Source organism: Lolium perenne, chromosome 5 (genome assembly GCF_019359855.2).
Source record: "Lolium perenne isolate Kyuss_39 chromosome 5, Kyuss_2.0, whole genome shotgun sequence".
In the NCBI taxonomy this organism is placed as follows: Eukaryota; Viridiplantae; Streptophyta; class Magnoliopsida; order Poales; family Poaceae; genus Lolium; species Lolium perenne.
Window position 1 is genome coordinate 77,292,678 of NC_067248.2, and position 23,358 is coordinate 77,316,035.

The following is a 23,358-nucleotide window of genomic DNA, read 5'->3' on the forward strand; positions in this document are numbered from 1 at the left end:
TGTCTTGAGTTCACCTATAACAGGTGTGGGCGCTTAGGAACCAACTGCCAAAGTTTGAATATTTTAACACTGCCAAAAAGATTTTTGACTTGGCCTCAGAACCAACAAGGATAAGTGGGTATATGAGTGATATGGTCCAAGGCAATGGTATGGTTGGGAAGTGCTCAGGACAAGGTAGGCCTAGGACCAAGTGCATTGCCTTAGAGGGCAAGGGGTAGCTTAATCTAGAGGCTCCAAGATTGAATGTGATAAGATTTTAAGACTTATCCAAATTTGGAGCTATGCCAAGGTTGAGGTCAAGGGTGCAAGAGAAGGATATACCAAGAGTAGATGAGTCTCCAAACTTGATTAAAGGAGAGGGTAAGCTAAAGTGCATCGTACAGATGATCTCAGGATAGGTGTATTCCTGGTTCCACAAATGGAAGAGTTTTATTTGGTGAGTCGCCAGATGGTTTTACCCCTAGAAGGGTTATGCTGTGAGGTAATGCAAGACAACTTATCTGAACCAACATATCAGTGCAATACACCTACAAGCAGACCAAAGAAATTCACATTAACAGCCACATCAAGACAATTCATCTGCAAGAAGATCAAGGCAATTCATCTTAATTAGTCTTTAGAAAAAGTTTTTGTTTCCCTTGATTTTTGCACTCTGAACACTTAACAAGGTTGGAAAAGTTGGGGTGTTACAATTACCATACAAACGTGCATCACGTAAAGCATTGAAAACAACACACAAATGATCCAAATGATCCTTGATACGTCTCAAGCGTATCTATAATTTCTTATGTTCCATGCTACTTTTATGACAATACTCACATGTTTTATACATACTTTACATCATTATTATGCATTTTCTGGCACTAACCTATTAACAAGATGCCGAAGTGCCAGTTGCTGTTTTCTGCTGTTTTTGGTTTCAGAAATCCTACAAAGGAAATATTCTCGGAATTGGACGAAATCAACGCCCAGGGTCTTATTTTTCCGCGGAGCTTCCAGAAGACCGGAGGGGTTATGAAGAGGGGCCACGAGGGCCCGGCACCATAGGCCGGCGCGGCCAGAGGGGGGCCCGCGCCGCCCTATGGTGTGGGCCCCTCGCGCCGCCTCTTGACCTACCCTTCCGCCTACTTATAGCTTTCGTCGCGAAAACCCCTGTACCGAGAGCCATGATACGGAAAACCTTACTGAGACGCCGCCGCCAATCCCATCTCGGGGGATTCAGGAGATCGCCTCCGGCACCCTCCGGAGAGGGAAATCATCACCGGAGGGCTCTACATCATCATGCCCGCCTCCGGATTGATGCGTGAGTAGTTCATCCTTGGACTATGGGTCCATAGCAGTAGCTAGATGGTTGTCTTCTCCGCTTGTGCTATCATTGTTTAGATCTTGTGAGCTGCCTAACATGATCAAGATCATCTATTTGTAATGCTACATGTTGTGTTTGGTGGGATCCGATGAATATAGAATATTATGTCAAGTTGATTATCAATCTATCATATATGTGTTGTTTATGTTCTTGCATGCTCTCCGTTGCTAGTAGAGGCTCTGGCCAAGTTGATACTTGTAACTCCAAGAGGGGGTATTTATGCTCGATAGTGGGTTCATGCCTCCATTGAATCTAGGACAGTGACAGAAAGTTCTAAGGTTGTGGATGTGTTGTTGCTACTAGGGATAAAACATCGATGCTTTGTCTAAGGATATTTGTGTTGATTACATTACGCACCATACTTAATGCAATTATCTATTGTTTACAACTTAATACTGGAAGGGGTGCAGACGCTAACCTGAAGGTGGATTATTTAGGCATAGATGCATGCTGGATAGCGGTCTATGTACTTTGTTGTAATGCCCTGATTAAATCTCATAGTAATCATCATTGGAATGTATTGAATCTTTATTTGTCAATTGCCCACCTGTAATTTGTTCACCGAGCATGTTAGTTATCTTATTGGAGAGACACCACTAGTGATCTTTGGACCCCGGTCCATTCTTTACATCTGAATACAATCTACTGCAATCATTGTTCTCTACTGTTCTTTGCAAACAAACATCATCTTCCACTCGATACGTTTAATCCTTTGTTTTCAGCAAGCCGGTGAGATTGACAACCTCACTGTTATGTTGGGGCAAAGTATCTTGATTGTGTTGTGAAGGTTCCACGTTGGCGCCGGTTTCACTGGTGTTGCGCCGCACTACACTCCTCCACCAACAACCTTCACGTGCTTCTTGGCTCCTACTGGTTCGATAACCTTGGTTTCATACTGAGGGAAACTTGCTTCTATACGCATCACACATTCCACTTGGGGTTCCCAACGGACGTGTGCTTCACGCGTGTCAAGCTAAATTTCTGGCGCCGTTGCCGGGGAGATCAAGACACGCTGCAAGGGGAGTCTCCACATCCAATCTCTTTACTTTGTTTTTGTCTTGCTTTACTTTATTTTATTTACTGTCTTGTTTGCTTTATATCAAAAACACTCAAAAATTAGTTACTTTATTTACTGTCTTGTTTATTTGCTCTATATCAAAATACAAAAAAATTAGTTACTTGTCTTTACTTTATTCTATTTGCTTAGTTTACTTTTATTACTACTAAAATGAGTAATCCTGAAGTTGAAGTTCGTTCTTTTAAGCAACAAGGTGGGGAAAGTTTTAAAGATGCTTGGTACCGAATTAGTAATGCTCATCATAGGTGCGTTAAGAAACACTCCACTATTATCCTTCTTAGGAACTTTTATGTTGGTATATTTAGCTGGAATAGGTATGTTCTTGATACTCTTTTGGGAGGTAATTTCCTAGGTACTCCTGCTTTGGAAGCTAGCTGCATCATTGAGAGTCTAGTAGGAACACCACCTGTTAATGAAGTTAAAACTGAAATCTCTCTTGAGAATGTCATGAAAAAGTTGGAAGCCATAGAGAAAAAATTTCCAAGTATTGAAACTAAATTGGGAATGCTACTTGATAATACTGATAAATTTAATAAATCCCTAGGAGGAATTGATGAAAGAATTGGTGTCCTAGAAACTTGTGTTGTCCATGATAATCAAACCAATAGGATTGGTGAACTTGAAAAGGCTATGGGAACCTTGGGTTCAACTTTTTCTTCTCTTAAGTTTAAGGAGAAAGCTTATGTGGGTAAAGAGCAAAAATTCATGTATGTCTCTAAGGTGCCTAAACCAAAGAATTATTATAGGCCTAAAATTGATAAAACCCCTAGCACCACCATAGGGAATTTAGATAATGGAGCATCTAAGGTACCCTCTGCAACAAGTTGTGTTTGTAAGAAAAATTATGATGTTGATGTTTCTTCTCTTGATGTTACTTGATTTGCACTTTCTACGCCTAGCTGAAAGGCGTTAAAGAAAAGCACTTCTTGGGAGATAACCCATGTTTTATTTTATTACTGTATTGTTGAGTCTTGGAAGTTGTTACTACTTTAGCAACCTCTCCTTATCATGTATTTTGTGCCAAGTAAAGTCTCTATGGTAAAGTTGATGCTAGATTTGGATTGCTGCGCAGAAACAGAATTGTTGTCTGTCACGAATTTGCGCAGAACTCTCTGTAAAAAAAATCAAAAAAATCTGCTAATTTACGTGCGTGATACTCAGATATGTACGCAACTTTCATTAGTTTTGAGTTTTTCCATCTAAGCAAGTTAGGTGCCTCTGTAAAATTCATATTTACGGACTGTTCTGTTTTGACAGATTCTGCCTTTTATTTCGCATTGCCTCTTTTGATATGTTGAATGGGTTTCTTTGTTCCATTAACTTTCATTAGCTTTGAGCAATGTCCAGAAGTGTTAAGAATGATTATGTCACCTCTGAATATGTGAATTTTTGATTACGCACTAACCCTCTAATGAGTTTGCTTTAAATTTGGTGTGGAGGAAGTTTTCGAGGGTCAAGAGAAGAGGATGATACAATATGATCAAGAAGAGTGAAAAGTCTAAGCTTGGGGATGCCCCCGTGGTTCATCCCTGCATATTTTAAGAAGACTCAAGCATCTAAGCTTGGGGATGCCCAAGGCATCCCCTTCTTCATCGACAACTTATCAGGTCACTTCTAGTGAAACTATATTTTTATTCCATCACATCTTATGTTCTTTACTTGGAGAGTCTGTTGCTTTTATTTTTGTTTTGGTTTGAATAAAGTTGGATCCCACCATCCTTGTATTGGAGATATTACGCTCCGCTTTTTCATATGGAACACTTGTGTTCTTAGTTGTGCTTTAATGTTCATGGCGAAGGCTGAAAATTGCTTCGTTGATTGCTATTTGGTTGGAATCAGAAAATGCTTCATATGGTTTGGAATAACTTGAAACTTGGCAATTGTTTTGAGCTCTAATTAGATCATGTTTAAGCTCTTGCATCATGTAGTTTAATCTATTAGTGGAGAACTACCATAGAGCTTGTTAAAATTTGGTTTGCATGATTGGTCTCTCTAAGTCTAGATATTTTCTGGTAAAGTGTTTGAACAACAAGGAAGACAGTGTAGAGTCTTATAATGCTTGCAATATGTTCTTGTGTAAGTTTTGCAGTACCTGTTCATACTTGTGTTTGCTTCAAACAACCTTGCTAGCCCAAACCTTGTACTGAGAGGAAATGCTTCTCGTGCATCCAAACACCTTGAGCCAAAACCCATGCCATTTGTGTCCACCATATCTACCTACTATGTGGTATTTTTCTGCCATTCCAAAGTAAATTACTTGAGTGCTACCTTTAAAATTTCATTCCTTTATCTTTGCAATTTATAGCTCATGGGAAAAATAGCTTAAAAACTATTATGGTGATGAATATGTAGTTATGTGTCTTAGTTCTTATAAGTTGCTTGTTGAGCGGTAACCATGTTTCTGGGGACGCCATCAACTTTTTACCTTTGTTGGATATCATGTGAGATGCTATGCATGTTTGTCTTGTCTAAAGTAAGGGTGATGTCATGATCAAATGGTTTGAGTATGCATATGTTAGAGAAGAACATTGGGCCGCTAACTAAAGCCATGTATCATGGTGGAAGTTTTCAGTTTGGGCATACAACCTCAATCTCTTATGAGAATATTATCTGTTGTTGAATGCTTAAGCATTAAAAGAGGAGTCCATTATCTGTTGTCTATGTTGTCCCAGTATGGATGTCTTAAGTTGAGATCTATTAAAAACGAGAAATCAAATGCAATTGATCTCCTTGGACATTTGTACAGGCGGCATAGAGGTACCCCTTTGTGACACTTGGTTGAAACATATGTTATGCAATGATAATCCGTGTTAATCCAAGCTAAGTAGGACAAGGTGCGAGCAATATTAGTACTCTATGCATGAGACTTGCAACTTGTAGGAAGTATTATGCATAACACATATGAATTATTACTACCGTTGACAAAATTGTTTCTATGTTTTCAAAACAAAAGCTCTAGCACAAAAACAGTAATCCATGCTTCCCTCTGTGAAGGGCCATTCTTTTACTTTATGTTGAGTCAGTCTACCTACTTCTTTCCATCTTAGAAGCAAACACTTGTGTTAACTGTGTGCATTGATTCTTACATGATTACTTATTGCACTTGTTATACTACTCTATGTTGACAAATATCCATGAGATATACATGTTACAAGTTGAAAGCAACTGCTGAAACTTAATCATCCTTAGTGTTGCTTCAATGCATTCTACTTAGAATTTATTGCTTTATGAGTTAGCTCTTATGCAAGTCTTGTTAATACTTGTCTTGAAAGTACTATTCATGAAAAGTTTTGCTATATGATTCAATTGTTTAGTCATTATCTTTTGTTAGAAATCTTTTGCTTCGAATCACTCCATTCATCTCATATGCTTTACAATAATGTTGATCAAGGTTATGTTGGTAGCATGTCACTTCAGAAATTATTTGTGTTATCGTTTACCTACTCGAGGGCGAGTAGGAACTAAGCTTGGGGATGCTTGATACGTCTCAAACGTATCTATAATTTCTTATGTTCCATGCTACTTTTATGACAATACTCACATGTTTTATACATACTTTACATCATTATTATGCATTTTCCGGCACTAACCTATTAACAAGATGCCGAAGTGCTAGTTGCTGTTTTCTGCTGTTTTTGGTTTCAGAAATCCTACAAAGGAAATATTCTCGGAATTGGACGAAATCAACGTCCAGGGTCTTATTTTTCCGCGGAGCTTCCAGAAGACCGGAGGGGTTACGAAGAGGGGCCACGAGGGCCCGGCACCATAGGCCGGTGCGGCCAGAGGGGGGCCCGCGCCGCCCTATGGTGTGGGTCCCTCGCGCCGCCTCTTGACCTACCCTTCCGCCTACTTATAGCCTTCGTCGCGAAAACCCCTGTACCGAGAGCCACGATACGGAAAACCTTACTGAGACGCCGCCGCCGCCAATCCCATCTCGGGGGATTCAGGAGATCGCCTTCGGCACCCTGCCGAAGAGGGTAATCATCACCGGAGGGCTCTACATCATCATGCCCGCCTCCGGATTGATGCGTGAGTAGTTCATCCTTGGACTATGGGTCAATATCAGTAGCTAGATGGTTGTCTTCTCCGCTTGTGCTATCATTGTTTAGATCTTGTGAGCTGCCTAACATGATCAAGATCATCTATTTGTAATGCTACATGTTGTGTTTGGTGGGATCCGATGAATATAGAATACTATGTCAAGTTGATTATCAATCTATCATATATGTGTTGTTTATGTTCTTGCATGCTCTCCGTTGCTAGTAGAGGCTCTGGCCAAGTTGATACTTGTAACTCCAAGAGGGGGTATTTATGCTCGATAGTGGGTTCATGCCTCCATTGAATCTGGGACAGTGACAGAAAGTTCTAAGGTTGTGGATGTGCAGTTGCTACTAGGGATAAAACATCGATGCTTTGTCTAAGGATATTTGTGTTGATTACATTAGGCACCATACTTAATGCAATTATCTGTTGTTTACAACTTAATACTGGAAGGGGTGCGGACGCTAACCTGAAGGTGGATTATTTAGGCATAGATGCATGCTGGATAGCGGTCTATGTACTTTGTCGTAATGCCCTGATTAAATCTCATAGTAATCATCATTGATATGTATTGAATCTTTATTTGTCAATTGCCCACCTGTAATTTGTTCACCCAGCATGTTAGTTATCTTATTGGAGAGACACCAATAGTGAAATGTGGACCCCGGTCCATTCTTTACATTTGAATACAATCTACTGCAATCATTGTTCTCTACTGTTCTTTGCAAACAAACATCATCTTCCACTCGATACGTTTAATCCTTTGTTTTCAGCAAGCCGGTGAGATTGACAACCTCACTGTTACGTTGGGGCAAAGTATCTTGATTGTGTTGTGCAGGTTCCACGTTGGCGCCGGTTTCACTGGTGTTGCGCCGCACTACACTCCTCCACCAACAACCTTCACGTGCTTCTTGGCTCCTACTGGTTCGATAACCTTGGTTTCATACTGAGGGAAACTTGCTTCTATACGCATCACACCTTTCACTTGGGGTTCCCAACGGACGTGTGCTTCACGCGTGTCAATCCTCCAAAGATTTGCTATAAATCATAATATTATCAAAGTATACCACCACAAAACGTCCAATTAATAAAAGCACGTAAAACTTCGTTCATCAGTCTCATGAAAGTACTAGGAGCATTAGTTAATCCAAAAAGCATTACTAACCACTCATATAAACCGAACTTAGTTTTAGACGATGTTTTCCATTCATCTCCTAATTGCATACGAATCTGGTGGTAACCACTACGCAAATCAACTTTAGAGAACATAATAGAACCACTTAACTCATCAAGCATATCATCCAAACTAGGTATAGGGTGACGGTATCGAATGGTAATATTAGTAATAGATCTACAATCAGTACACATGCGCGAAGAACCATCTTTCTTAGGTACCAAAATAATAGGAACAACACATGGACTAAGAGACTCACAAATGTATCTTGGAGAACCTGAATTTGTCGCTGAATCTCTTTGGTCTCTTCAGGATTGATAAGATATGGCGCACGGTTGGGCAGCGAAGCTCCTGGAATCAAGTCAATTTGGTGTTCTATCCTAGGAATAGGTGGTAGTCCAGGTGAAACATCTTGTGGGAACGCATCAATGAATTCCTGCAAAAGGTTAGCAACCGCAGGTGGAAAAGAAGGAGGCATATCCTCAAATGAAAACAGAACTTCTTTGCAAATAATAGCATAGCAATGAGTAGTGTTCACATCAAGTTCAGCAATATCAGATTTGCTAGCAAGCAAATAAGGATTTTTCAAAAGACAATCTGATTTTCACTCTTATGTTTCTCCTCGTTTTTTACTCTACTAGCTCTAGCAAGATCATCTTTTAGAATTTGTTCAGGAGTCATAGGTTTGAGACCAATTTTCTTTCCATCATGCATAAGAGAATATTTATTAGTTTTACTATTATGAATAGATTCTCTATCAAATTGCCAAGATCTACCAAGTAATAAAGAACAAGCTTGCATAGGTACAACATCACAATCAACAATTTCAGAATATATACCAATAGTAAAATGCACACGTGTATTTCTTGTCACCTTGAGCTTCCGAGAGCTCTCAAACCATTGAATGTAATATGGATGTGTACGCTGTCTTGTAGGTAGATAAAGCTTCTCCACCATGTCAACGCTAACCAGATTATTACAGCTCCCTCCATCAATGATGATCTGTATAGCTCGCTCTTTACAACACCTCTTGTTTGAAACAGATTGTGGCGTTGATCATGCTCAGATTTGCTAAATTGCACGCTCAACACACGTTGTGCAACTAAGCTCATGTACTGATCAGCAGTGTCAACTTCCATTACCTCCATCTCTCTCTCAGAATCAGAATTGGCTCCATCACGTGCTGCAATAAGAGCCAATGTATCTTCATCAAAGTCACTTGCAGAATCATATTCTCCATCTTCACGCACCAACATGACATGTTTGGTCCTGCATCCTCTTTTTATGTGACCAAAACCCAAGCATTTGCGACACTGAATGTCGTGCATCTTCCCCGTAGAAGCCATCGAAGAGGAACTCCAAGGAGGACCAGCAGATGGTGATAGAGTAGCAGCAGGTGGTGCTCTTGATGCAGGCACGGTGTACTTGGAGGTAGTAGGTGCTGGTGCAGCCCCATGAGATGATGGTCTGAACATTGTAGAGTACATTATGCTAATATTCCTACGACTTGGGTTGGTTTAAAACTTGCTATGCGTACTCGTTTTGTTCCTCCACATTATCAGCGTGATTTGCTTAAAAAATTTCTCCTTCAGAACAAGGAAAAAACATTAGGAAAACTGTAAAATCTCACCGAGCAACCTGAAATCTGATACCACTTGATAGGGCAAAGATGAGATGAAGATAGATTGATTTGTTGGTAGAGTTTGTGCTTGACGATCCTACTACACGTGCTAAGCTCGTGCGCCGATGCAATCGCTAGGACAATCTCCGGGAGTTACTGATCTTGCGGATGCACGATCAGCCTGACCGACGAGGGTCTTAATTCCTACCTAAAATCGAGAACAAGTAAGAACTAATAATGCAATCAGGATATTGCGGGTGAAAGATGAAAGCTTTATTGAATAAGGTGGGATTCCGAATAGTCGGTCTTGTTCTGGGCGTTGGCCTCAAAAGAAGTACACGAAGCGTTGCCGCAATGGCTAACTTTTAGTCTAATCAAAATCTGAGTCTAAACGTGATGGCTATGGGGGTATATAAAGGAGGAAAAGGTGGTGTTTCGGCCCGCCATATGTATGGTGGCCGAACCAAACCCTAGAAGGCCTTTTCCCCTTCAATACGGACTCTAAACGGGGGCTGACTTAATTCCTGCAAAAATTACATGGGCCTGGCCCAAATTTAAAAGTGACGCAGCACCATGTAATCATATGGACGAAATTATGAAGTGGAAAGCTCTATATTTCGTCCATGTCTTCATCTCCAATTATGGTGGCTTCAAAGTTCTGAAATCTCCACTTGCAGCGTCCTCTTCAATCCTCACATGTTTGCTGCCATCTCCTCCATGTGTGATCATGCTCCAATGCTTGTCCTTCTCATCCATGCTAGGTCCATCATTTCTAAGAGTAACAAACACATCTGATTTAGGCAGCATCATATTCTCATGTATGTGATGAATAGTTCCAAGAACGAAAGTATCTGATAGTTAACTTGTTTGGCATGAGCTCGAGTGATTGGTCCTTGTATTTGTGTGGCTGTAGGTACAACAGTTGTATCAACAGATTGGATGTCCTCATCAGTGTGTATCCAATTGAACTTCTACGACCTTCGCCACCTTCTTCTCTGTCAGTTTAGTGTTTTTGTACCCCACGGGTACCTTGTGGATTTGGATCCAAGTAGTGAAGAAGTTGAGGTCGACAGATTTAGGCAGAGATAAACCATGGTAGGGTTCAGTGCTAACCACTGATTGGCGGAAAAACCAGGGCCCTCATTGTTCAACCTTGAGCTAGTCCCCGAGACAGAAGCATTGTACTATAAACAAGTTACCTTGGAGATGTAGAAATTGAACTTCCTTTGTTGGACTCCACGCAATACACATGTGTTTCTCAGACGTTTGTGGACTAACATATTTGTGGTATGGACTCTCGCTAGCGCCATCCACTTGAGGCCCTCTTTCGGGGCAACTTCTTATTCTTCAAAAACTAGATAATTAAATTTTTCTTCGTCAATCCCGAGTCACTGCAGCATGTCCTTGATGGATTTAGACTTAGTACCCGGTCTATCCGCCTCCTACGTTGAACTTGAACCCAGGGTCGCCATGGTAAAAAAACTGGGAATCTCCAAAACTCTAGCAAAGTCTAGGGGCTCATGATCGATCCCAGAATATGTAGCAGAACCTCGCTTGCCTTTTCTTGACTAGGAGGGAAGGTAAAGGCCAAAACAAGGGAGAGAAGGACTCTATGTCGGAGAAGGATCCAACTGCGGAGGATGGAAACCCTACTCGCCCTAGGCCAAGGTCGAATCGGTACCCCACTAGCTAGTGCAGTTGGTCAATGATCATCTAAAAGCCAATTTTGCAGCCCTGGTTTTTTCGGTTAGCGAAATCAAAGCTCCAACGGTTAGGCCTTTCAAAATGGGAGGTTCTTATCACGGTATCATAGTTAAAATGCTTATGTGGCACCATAGTTACTAAGGAGAGATGGTGGTGTTGTATCTTAGATAATACAACCATTGCATAAAGTCATAGGAAAAAAAGAGTGGTTGGTCCAACACATGCGTATATATCACCAAAATCATTAAATATGGAGACAATCCTTAAGATACAGTGCATTGGGGCCATTATCTCTTAACGCACACCACTACCTAGGATAGCGCACTAAGATACAACCCATTGTGAATGGCTTTAGAGCAGGTACAATACTGGGCTTATATCTCGCCTACATGGCACTTTTGCATATGTAGAGGATAAAGACTTAAAAAGGTGAGAGTGGACTCTCATGCAAGAGCCAACTCGAGCACGTGCTACTAGGCACTTTGTGAGAGTGAAAGATGGGCCATATACCAATAAAATACTAAGCTGACAGATGACATGACATTGTCTTATAGCCGGTTGCTAGCTAGCTATTTTATTGTTCTTATTCTTAGAGCATCTCCAACAGGCGCGCTATCCCGCGCCCGCGCTATAATAACCGCCGGTATGCAGCGCGCGGAGACGAATTTGCTCCTCCAGAAGGCACGCTATCCACGACGGCGCCATAAAAGTTTTGGTGTGTGCGGCGTTTTGCCCTATCCGGGGCGCCATATGTGATGGGTCGGCTGCAGCGTGCGGCATCTTTTCGCACGCGCGCGAAGCTCCAACGGCTAGAAATTTCACGCCGCGCCCGCGCCCTCAATTTCCCCACACGCGCCGCTGCCGCGCGATTTCAACGGCGTCGGTCGATTTCGCCGCCGCCCCCGGTCGAGTTCGCCACCGCGCCGTATATCCGCCTCCCCCGCGCCTCCTCCCGGCAGTTTCGACCGCTCCGCCGCGCTGTACCAAGCCGCCACCGCCACCGACGGGCACAAGGTCGGCGCTTCCGACAGCACCTCGTCTTTCTCCTCTTGCTAGCGGCGTGCTCGAGCGGCGTCCATGTCGTCGTTGCGCCTACTTTCAACATGGCGCAACCAAGATGCTCGCCGGTTTGCTCGCAAGGTATGCGCCTCCGCCGGCCGCCAACATTTTCTCGATTTTTTTTGCTAAAAAACTAGTAGTAGTGAAGTCATTTCACATGTATATTTGTAGAGTTCATCATACGATTCATTGGACGATGAGTACAACATATAAGAAGAAGAGAACATATCCATATTATTAGCATACCGCGCCATTAAGAAGCCAATAATAGGTGGATCGGTGTTCGGTAGACAGAAGTTGTGGAGAGAAATGATTGAAGGGCATGAGAAGTTGATGCGGTCGTATTTCAATGAGAATCCGATTTTTCCCGAAAGCTATTTTTGGCGGCATTTTCGGATGAGCATCAACTTGTTCAAGCACATCGCAACGAAGGTGACCAAGTATGATCGATTCTTTGAGCAACGAAGAAATGCCGCCGGAGAACTTGGTCATAGCACATATCAGAAGATTACCGCAGCCTTGCGTATGTTGGCATACGGTATACCGGCGGATCTAGTTGATGACCACTTGGCCATGGGAGAGAGCACTTATATCATGTGTGTCAAGCGCTTTGCCGTGGCAATTCTGAATGTTTTCGTATCCACATACTTGAGAGGCCCCAATGCTCAAGACACGGCAAGACTTTTGGAGTTCAACGCCGACCGGGGATTTCCAGGTATGCTTGGCTCAATTGATTGTATGCATTAGAGTCGGAAGAATTGTCCAACGTCATGGCATGGACAATTCAAATGGTACAATAAGGATGCCACTATAGTCCTTGAAGCGGTCGCCGGTCATGAGACTTGGATATGGCATGCATTTTTTTGGAATGCCCAGGTCTTGCAATGACATCAATGTTCTTCAACTGTCACCACTAATGACAAGACTTGCAATGCGGGAAGGTCTATTGGTGGAGTTTGAAGCAAATGAACACAAGTACAACTATGGCTACTTCCTCGCCGACGGCATCTATCCAAGGGGGCAAACATTTGTGAAACCATTTATTCAACCACGACGTAAGTAACAAACCTAATTTCATAATGCACAAGCGGCGGCTAGGAAAGATATAGAGAGAGCATTTGGGATTTTGCAAGCCCAATTTTCCATTGTGAGGGGTCGGCTAGATTTTGGGACCAAGAGTGCCTTTGGTATATCATGACCGTTTGTGTCATCATGCATAACATGATTATAGAGGATGATCGTGGGAAAAGGTGGATCATACCCACTACGAGTTGATGGGGGTTCCCGTGCAAGTGAGGAGGTCCGCACATAGGATTGCCCGGTTTATTGCCTCGTACCATTCCATTCGCTCCAACGAAACACATGATGAGCTCCAAAAAGATCTCATGAAAGAATGGTGGAATTGGCATGGACAATAATAGTTGCATACTTGCTGTATTGTTTGAAAACTATGTTGTATTGGTGTATTGTTGATCCATAAACTTGTTGTTTTTGTTGTGAACAATTTAATGTACTTGTTGTATTCTTGTGTTGTAATAATAAATGGTACACTTATTTGTGAAACTAGATAATACCCCGCGCGATTGCTGCGGAAAGTATTGATATAAATTGTAGACACACTCTACAAAGCGACTGCCCTAATATTTTTAGTCATTACAGAGTAGAAAATATATAATGTGGGAGATAATATATACTGATGAAATTGAACTGTTAGTTAGTGCAACAACTATTTAGTTACAGAGAGGATGAGCAACATACTAATATGAAGAATGACTTAATTTGAATGATATTATTTTCTCAAAGCTTTGCGAGAATATTTTCGAAACTGCCCAACATTTGATCTCTAAATGGCATTATTGCGGACGATTTTGGGTGACGATTGCCACCTGGCTCTCCTGCGACTCTCATGCAAGATCTGTTGGTATAGGATTCAATACTGGGACATGTTAACCCGCTCGTGTAATTCATCTTCCAAGTGTCTGAGACCATCCATAGCACTCTGATTGCCATTGATATCTTAAAAGAATAAAATGAGATCATTCTCAGCAATAAATTCACCTAGCTAATGACAATTTTCTTCCAGAACATCGAGGCGAAAGGATGGCGTGACTCCTTGTTGGAGCATAACATCACTAATTGCTTTTTTCTCCCCTGGTCTTGTAATTGACGTACTTTTATTTTGCCTCTGAGACATTCCATGTTACACCATCTATATGAATATAGAAGACACTATTTTCCTCATTTTATTTAAAAAGGTCCTTGTGACTGCTCACAAAAAGGATAATCGCTTGGTCACTGTTAGAGAAAACATAAAGCCGCTAGTTATGTTGCCAACATAACTTTATGATTGATGATGACAGAGAAATATTTTTATAACGCTTTAAAAAACATGATTGTATTATTAACACTTACTATATTTTAAAGATAAATAACAAAAATATCAACACTTAATACCTTTTTTCAGGTATCAACACTTAATATCTAGCTGTGTAGTTTAAGAAAAAATGACAGCTATTAGTAGAAAAGTCAACAACTTACGGAAAAAAAACATGTTTTCTTGCAGGAATCGAAGTTCAAATGATGAAGATTAGCAACCTACAATGTTGAAGGGTGTTGTATTCATGGAATATGAAACAGGGTATTAGTAAAGTGAGATAGCCCCCAAATAGTGAAATTGTGTGTCACTTCACTTATTTTAAGCTTGTGTCTCACTTAACTGGAAGAATGTGGATGTGTCACTTCACTGAAAGATTTATGATGAAAGAAAAATTGAGTAGGAGATATAAATAAGCAAGATCTTGCTTGAGGAAATGTATAAACGACAGGGAGATATAAATTTCCGTTTGAGCAATCAAATAGATACCTTAAATTTCCCTTCCCTCAATTTTGATTGTGCTAAACACAGCTTTAGGGAACATAATACAAACCCAGCAGCTATGTATCAATAATAATCAACATTCCAATAATAATCAAGGTAATATGCAGTTCCTTGCGAAATTTGATGAACCACAAACCTCTTCGAAGATATCTGACAACAAAGTTGTGCATAAAAACAAAAATAGTTTCCACGATAACCCGAGCTGCATGGGTATATATTCCTGTAGATTATTAAACAACAAAATAAAATTGTTTGGTTTTCAAGATAAATAAGATCTGCGCAAATTATCAATGCAATCCAACAAACAAACAAAAACGAAACTTGAGTTACCTCTGATGGATGACAGCAAGCGCTTCCTCAGTGAAATCAACACATAGTATTTGTAAGTAAAGAAATGGATTATCTGGGATTACCAAGCTAGAATCCTACATCATGTCTCAGTTTGTTGCTGATCCAGATGGCGTCGATGATACCATATGTGATGCTACTTCTGGCTGCAGCGCGTGTGGCCGATTCAGTAAACTGCGAGGGCTGCACCCAATGCCGGAGAGAGCTGTTTCACCAGTTCATCATGAGAGGAACATGGACTTATAGTGTGGAAACATGGGCATACGGTGAAAGAGAGAGGAGAGGAGGAGACTCACAATCCGTCAGAATCACTTTTCAGTTTGGGGGGCAAGCGGTCAGCTGATTCAATATATGGATGTTGGATGGGTTAGTGGAGGCATGGAGGAAATAAATACGGGTTACAAGAAGTTTCTGAAGATGAAAGGAACGAAGCTGAAAATCTAATCGCTTATTGATCCATTTTAGATAAGAAATAAATTGGATGACCCACCACTATACAGGCATGGTAATGGGAAAGAGCAAACGGCATGTGAACTGAATTTGAGAGGACGTAAAATCGTAACGTGAAAATCTGCTGAGGTGCTCTATGGTGAGATTGCCCATTTGCTTAAGAGGATAACTTGCATTTGTATATGTGGTGGGACCGCTGAGGTGGCATAGCTGCATGTTTAGAGAAATAGGTTAGTGGGGATGAACTTCTTAGTTATATAGGATTTGTTTGATCTTGTTGATGCATAAAGGTGTGTGATTGTTCTTTCCGCCGGCGCTCCGCGCTGTATTTTGGATCGTCCGGCGGAGGATCGTTTTTTGCGCCCGCGCTCACGCTTCAGTTTAGCGCTTCCAGTGGGGGAAAACACAGCGTAGCGCGCGGTATACTTTTGCAGCGCGGTTGGAGCGACTTTACGGCGCCGAAATATAGCGCGCATGTTGGAGATGCTCTTAGCGTGGAAGGTACAACTGTCACGTGGATACATACCATATTTAACCGTGGTGTTTGTGGGTTGTCTCCAACAAACCGTGGTGGGGAGCAAAAAAAATTCAAATGCAGGTTGAAAGACAAGAAAAGCACCTGATGCTCAAGGAAGAACGAGAACGGGACTAGGACTGCAAAATTGGGAGAAGAAAGTCATGATTCAAGCTTCAACCTCACATGTCTCTTCACCTCTTCTTGCGGAAACAACAACACTTCTCTTTGCGACACAAGTTGTTGTTCAGCTCCAAGCCTAGCTAGGGTGGTGTTACCTTCCTCACTGAAAATCTCACTCTTTCAAGAGCTGCATCATCTACAACAATTACAAATGCTCAAGTTCCCTGGGAGCTAAGACAGCAGATTGGTGAGTACAAAAGAGCTTTGGAAGATTTGTATCCACAGATTTACCACATCAAAAGGAATCTAAATGGAGTTTGCTCAACAGGCAATTAGACAATCTCAACCTTTGCCTATTTTCAGTTGTTTAAATTCAGCTCATAAACTTGTAGGCATTTGTCCCATAGCTATATCTCTTCAAAATCTTAATCTCTAAGGGATTGTACTACATGCTGTATTTTGTATTTGAGCTGAAATAAAATACACCGTCCTCCAAGCAATTATTATCCTACTGTATGTTATGCTGTCGTGAAGCGTGTTTGCCACTCTGGCTTCACATTGTTTACCGGACTTCAATCGCTTTGTGTCAGTTGACTGTTTGACCGTCATATTTTAATGTTTAACTGAATAGATAAAACTGCCTTTGTCAGGTCCTGCTCCCACACGACATTCAGTTCCATTAACGAAGAGGACAAAAATTAGTTGCATCTTATACCCAGGTTTTAACTATAGAACATTATATTTCCGTACTAGTAAGTTTTCTATTGAAGAAAGGAGTATCTTAATCTTTCCTTGATTGAAATGACGGTTCATATATAAAGCATAAAGTTTCCTAATTGACACTAGTACCAATGACCTTCAGAAATATTAGATGTTTTTATGCCTAATTTCTCAAAGAAAAGAAATCAATAAATAAACTCTTTTGTTACTACATTTACAAACCAAGTATGAATTGCATGAAGCAGGTTACATCATCCTGGATTCATAACAGGTTACATCATCCTGGATTCTAGTGCTCTTTCAATCTTAAGAGCATTGCACTACACTCTGAAAAATAATCATTCCGACACAATCTACGTTAAATCAAGCAGCAATGGGTTATTATACAGATAGGGCCATCATACAAGGCATCAGAAGCCTACAAGCCAAACAATATTTATGCGAGTCATCACGTACTACTGCACGACTCGAAAAAGGTCAGAAAAACAACACCAGCTCGGGGGACAACACAACACAACACAACACAACCAGATCAAGGGGATTGAATGGGATGGGAGCGGTGCCACAAGAACTTCGAAATGTGGGCGACACAATTGTCAGGAGATTGATGCTGCTAATAGTTGTCAATCAGCAGGGGATTGATGTCGTTAGCTTGTATACTAAAGAGCGACTGACTCAGTTCCGGTGACAACATGTTGGCTACACCTTCAAACTGCAATGAGAGATGCAACCACTGTCAGATAATCCTAAAAGTGTTGTGTGACTTGGACAGAAAACGATGTCTTGTTAGGAAACTAAAGGAGCAAGTCAGCAAATTAATCGCATACCTTTTCGTGCCTATACTTTTCACGTATAGCATTGAGGGGGCATCCACTGGTGTTGCCCTGCAGTTCCCGTAGAGCGCATACGCACATTTGAATATCAGAACTTTTGTATGAGGTGTAATGCTCCAGAGTATAGTTCTGCACAAGAAATAACATATATTAGAGGAGAAAAAAAACTTGTTTTCACATGATGTACAAAGGTCTGTATTCAGGGTTTTTGTACGAACCCATGGAAGGTCTGATTGGTCAAGGGTCCATCTTGCAAGAAAGACTGCAGAAGCTGCCACCACTGAAGGGAGAAATCTCAGGAAACTGTAATCGGTCAAAGTCAACTCCGCAAGATAATTAGCCAGATAACCCAAAGTTACAGAAGGAGCCTGTAGATGTAGTTTGAGAGATTAATGATCAGCGCCATACATATAAATTGAATGAAAACTGTGGTAAAATGGTTGTGTGCCAATCTTACTTTGTGAGAAGCCTGTGCTGCTCTAAGGAATCTCCTGACAAAATTTCAAATTACAGAAAAGGCTTGTTAGTGATGGCACAGGAACTTCACATTGAAAAAGAAATATGATGTGTCTAGTCATCCTGAGTAAGCAACCTGAGAAATGTTTTTGTTGTAGGAACAGAAAGATGAAATCCTAGATCATTAAGCACTTGGCACTCCATTTTCAGCACCTATAGAATCAGGATGATATCAGCTACGTGGATCAACAATGAAACTTGCATATGTGTAATTAACAATCCTTCAGATTTCACATGAAAAAAAATACCTCAGCTTTTGTATATGTATTATCAGTTATGAAACAAAATTCTTCAACACGAGGTGCACAGATCTCTTCATATTTCCTGCAAAAGAAGTTAAATTTTTTAAAAACACTAACAACAAATATCAGTCACCAATAGCAGCAAAAGCAATAAATATAATTAATATATCCGCCACAGAATAAGCTCCTTCAGCAACTATGCAAACCTTTCCACGATCCATCTTCCTATCATTTTCAAGGTATTTGTATATTGAATATTAACATCAAACAAATACAAACTTACGAGGCAATGAGCATGCTAGTTATCCCAAGAAGTTGAAGTTTTTGTCTCTCAATATATTTCCTGGAGAGAAATATATCAATAAGATATACAGTGAGGTACAGCGTGTCTGGCACGAGCTTATATTCTTCGGAAACCTGCAAAGATAAGAACTTCATAAGCGGAGAAGTCGTGAACAGTAAAGATTCAACTGCGACAAGGATCTTGATTTGTCACAAAAGAAAACAAAGATATTCCATATATGTGTCAGAAATGTATAAATATGTTTCTGGTGCTGAAGACCACTATCATCATATCCTAACATCTTTAGTATCTCCAGGTCTCTGAGAGTTATGTTTTTATATATGTGCATACCACCACAGCAGAACAAGTTTGATCATCTTGGGTTTGACTCAACTTTACACTCAGCAAGTTATTTGTTGCAAGAAGGATGAGTGGATCATCACCACTGATTCAAACTTCTTCTATAAAATTCTCTATCACTGACATCAAATAGGATATTTGAAAGGAAAGCAAAAGAAGCTGCAGAGACAGGAATGGAAAGAATGTTCATGTCCAGATGCTGCATGTAAAACCCTCGGTGAGTGCATCTGGGACTGGTGTCAAAATCCTGAACTCTAATCCCCTCTGAAATGAATGGGCAAAGTTTCTAGCATCCATAATTATGGACCTTTATATATAATTTTATACTTTATATTTGCAGCTTATATACATCAACTTGTATGTGAAGAAGTCCAGTGAAATGGCAATGATGAATGCCCACATAGTCTTAAAGAACAGGATTGAACTATTTATGTATACAAACCTCAACAAGCCAATCAATCAGAATCCCTCGCATCCCCTTTGTAATGTCCTTTTGCAAAGTCTCCATGTAATTCGATTTAGGTCTTCTTATAAGCTGGGGAATAACATGAGCTCATAAGATGGAGGCTGAAATGCTTATCACAAAACAGAATGCTAACAGCATAGCACAGAGATGGAACACAAACATCAGTTTTTTAATTCTTCCTAGCTTTATAAGACATGTAAAATATGAGGGACGGATAAGTCGTAATTCCGTCCAAACAGTAGAAGCTCTCCATTTTACCAAATTATATCAACATACCTCTGAGGCCATTAAGTTTGCGTATATCTCTGCAACGTAGGAAGCACACATTTGTGGATTGCCATTATCTTTGTCAATATCTATAATATTTAAACCAGCATAGTTCCCTGGAAAAAATATAGATTATTTAGGTGCTGCCACGTTAAACAGAACACATAAAGATTATCTACAAGTTTCTCAGAAATGAACAGTGCCGTAAACAATTACAGTATACCCAGAATATGATAAAAGCCAACCAGCAGTGAGGAGTAACATTACAAGAAAGAGAAGCTCTGTACATTACTACATTTGGGTCCAGATGATAATGGTTGAGGAAAAAACATGAACTTAACTAACCATTCTTTGAGTCCGCAGTTTCAGATTTATCCCTTGTGTTCCTTCCCTGAAAGAATGCCTCATGAAACCCACTCAACCTGTTCCATTCAATATTTTGTAATGACAATGACCCCTTAATTTCGAGCAAAGCAGTGGGCTCCTCTTTTGGTGCAAAAAGCTCTCCCTTCTGAGCTTCCTCAGAATCATTAACAAATGAAGCTTCACTAACAGCAGGAAGGGGTGGTTTAGGAGCCTTCTTTGCACACTGCTTGTTCTTGCTCGGCATTCGTGCCACCTTTTGGGGTGGCTTTGACTGAAACAAAGAAAATACATTATCATTTAGTTGACATTATTTGGGAGAAGAGAGTAATGGTCAAAAAAAAAAATCATAGAAGGATACTGTAATATGTTGGTACCTGCAGCTTAGTCGCAGCAGTGCAATTTTTGTATGAGTTTGCACAGCTTATGTTTGTCACATCCCTGAGCACTGCTCGCCTTTTAGGCTGTGGAGCTGATGTTACAGCACTTGCACAAGCATTCTCATCCAAAGCTCCCCTTTTCGCATTTGTTTTTGCCGGCGGTTTTCTGACAGGTACTGGTGCAGGGTGAGCCACTCCAAACCTTCCACGGTTATTAGCAGCTTGAGCTCGAGTGACACGGCCACTGGGTGCTTGGCAAGCAATAAGGACTGGATTATCCTTTCTTGCAGCCATGACAACCTGAATGGGTTGTGAAAATGACATTATGGATTCATGCAATGAGCAAACAAGACTGCAACAAGTAGCATTGCAGAACTGAAAGGGGGAAATACCATCGGTTCACATGAAGCATCATGCAACATTGATAAATAAATAAAGAAGTGAAGGTACAAGTTTATCCAGTCTACTGAGAGCAGGAGCTAGAGAAACAATACATTATCTCAGGTCATAAAAAGCAAATCAGCAACCGAAAGATTATATTTGGACAAATTTACTTTCTGGCATTGTAAATATGAATAAGATTATGAGAGGAAGTGAAAACATATAGCTCAGATGGAATGATGCACAGCTTGAATTATATCAAAAGTATGGAAAAAGTAGTTCTTTCTGTAATCAGCTTAATCTCCCTGCCATTTTCTTTCCACTACAGCATGTCTTGCAAAAACAATGGACCACGAGCAAGAAATGCTATGCCACGTTCTGCATCTAGATTTTGATAGACCGGGTGCAACGATAAGTTTATATATTTGGGCAAACAAAATCTCAAAATCATGTTGACAGGGCGTACTGCAAATGAGTGAGAAAAACGTGGATAAGGGTACAGCCATCACCAAGTTTAATACTAGTTTATTCAAGCACCATTGGAGTATGTTTAAGATGAGAAAGATTGGAGTACTTGAAAGAACGGGTCTAAAACTAGTACTTTAAAAAGAAAACCCAGATTTTCAAGAACGTAAACCCTAGAATGGATTATTGAGAGTTTTCTAATCAGCCTTGACAGATCAAGTTACCTACACTATCAGATTCGTGAGTTCTTCCTGTAAAAAAAAAAGATTGGTGAGTTCTTGGAAAAGGGTGGGGGCGCCACCGGTTCTTGGAAAAGAAACCCCAAATTCTTTTCTTTGGAACAAGAAAGCCCAAATCCGGCGGCCGAGATGTTCAAGAAAGGAGAGCATGTAGAGGAATGAGAGGGCAAAGAACTCACCGGGCTCGGGAGGGCCGGGCGAGAGGGTCGCCACCCGCGTCGATCTGCCGAGGCCGGAGAGGAAGGAGCAAGAAAGACGGGATTGCCGTCGATCTGGCGGCGAGGGAGGATGGGGCGGCAGCCGGTCCCCGGGAGAGGCAGGCCGCCGTCGCTGGAGTGGTTCTCCGAGAGCGAGATGTGGGGCGGGGAGTCGCCGGCGTCCGGGAGGCCCTCCGGTCCGAGAGATTGTAGGGTTTAAGAAGGGAGAATGCGAGCGGCGGAAACCCTAGCGTTCCCCGTCCAGATCTGCGGCGAAGAGGAAAGGCCTCCCCAGCGCCGGCGGGATCCGGATGAGGCGGCTGCGGCGGAGGCGGCGACCACCTTTGGGGTTTGAGGTTTGAACCGAGCAGGCGGGATGATTTGGGGCAGCGTAGAAGAGGAGAAGGGGACGACGCTGCGCAGCGCAGGCTGTGGTGGGGACGTGGCTTCTTCCGTGGGTTCAATCCGTTTTGTGGCCCAAAATACGTATCAAACAGACCACCAACCTGCAAACCAACTCACTTCACAACCATTAAACTGGACCCAATTCCTTAACCGGCCTGGCCCTGCAAGGACCACTAAACGTTGTCACATTCCACTCCCATTTATTTTTCGCACTCAATCTCAAAGCAATACAAAAACCGGACTCCTTAAAAGTTTATACTCTGAAATGATAAAATTGACTTTCGCAGAAAGTTCAACCCAGCATATAAACCCTATCCGAAATTTATGGCATTTGGTGTTGCACTCATACCTAAGACCATGTTGTTTGGCTCTAAGGGTTAAGGGTGTGTTTGGTAGACCGACTCACCTCAGGTATTCTCATCTCAATCTAGCAAAAGCCACCATTTCTTGTTTGTTAGCCCGGGTCACCTCAGCTCAGCACTGCCCACCTCATATAAAAAACACCTCTCAGCCAGGCCGAGATGAGAAGCTTAATTAGAGCTTCACAACTCGCTCAGGCTGGACTCATACCGGCAAAACTGTAGCGGAGCCCCGTCCCCCCCCCCTCCCCCACCTTTTTTCTCTCTCATTTCCCTCGTTCCTTATCCCGTGCGCATCGGGCCGAGCTGGAGCAAGGAGAGCCAGGAACTCGCGTCGGCGCCCTTCGGCCCGCCGCCATCGACGAGGCCGGTCCTCTTCCCGCTCCGGCCCTCCTCCGCCTATAGCGCCATGGGGACGAGGCGTCGCTAGCCGCCCGCGCCCAAGCTCCACCTCAGCCAGATGTGCACTTCTCCGCCTCGCCCGAGCTCCGCCCCGACGCACCGTGACCGCCCGCGCACTTCTCCG

General features: G+C 41.7%; 1 protein-coding gene across 1 annotated transcript; it reads right to left on the bottom strand.

Annotated features, from left to right (window-relative positions):
• Window positions 1-17,289: 17,289 nt before the first annotated feature.
• On the bottom strand, window positions 17,290-22,498 carry LOC127299510 (cyclin-A2-1). The gene is made up of 12 exons (XM_051329478.2): window positions 22,051-22,498; window positions 20,784-21,086; window positions 20,389-20,680; window positions 20,053-20,159; window positions 19,753-19,845; window positions 18,951-19,084; window positions 18,674-18,749; window positions 18,502-18,578; window positions 18,367-18,400; window positions 18,128-18,277; window positions 17,904-18,038; window positions 17,290-17,788 (listed from the first exon to the last, which is right to left on the bottom strand). The coding sequence occupies exons 2-12, from the start codon at window positions 21,078-21,080 to the stop codon at window positions 17,690-17,692; spliced, it is 1,494 nt and encodes a 497-aa protein (XP_051185438.1). The 5' UTR covers window positions 21,081-21,086; window positions 22,051-22,498; the 3' UTR covers window positions 17,290-17,689.
• Window positions 22,499-23,358: the final 860 nt, after the last annotated feature.

Coding starts and splice junctions, on each gene's coding strand:
- LOC127299510 (XM_051329478.2), bottom strand. CDS start 21,080: ATGGCTGCAAGAAAGGATAATCCAGTCCTTATTGCTTGCCAAGCACCC. Junction 19,085..19,752: donor TGATTGATTGGCTTGTTGAG/GTTTGTATACAT, acceptor TTATCTTTGCAG/GTTTCCGAAGAATATAAGCT. Junction 18,579..18,673: donor ATACATATACAAAAGCTGAG/GTATTTTTTTTC, acceptor CTGATTCTATAG/GTGCTGAAAATGGAGTGCCA.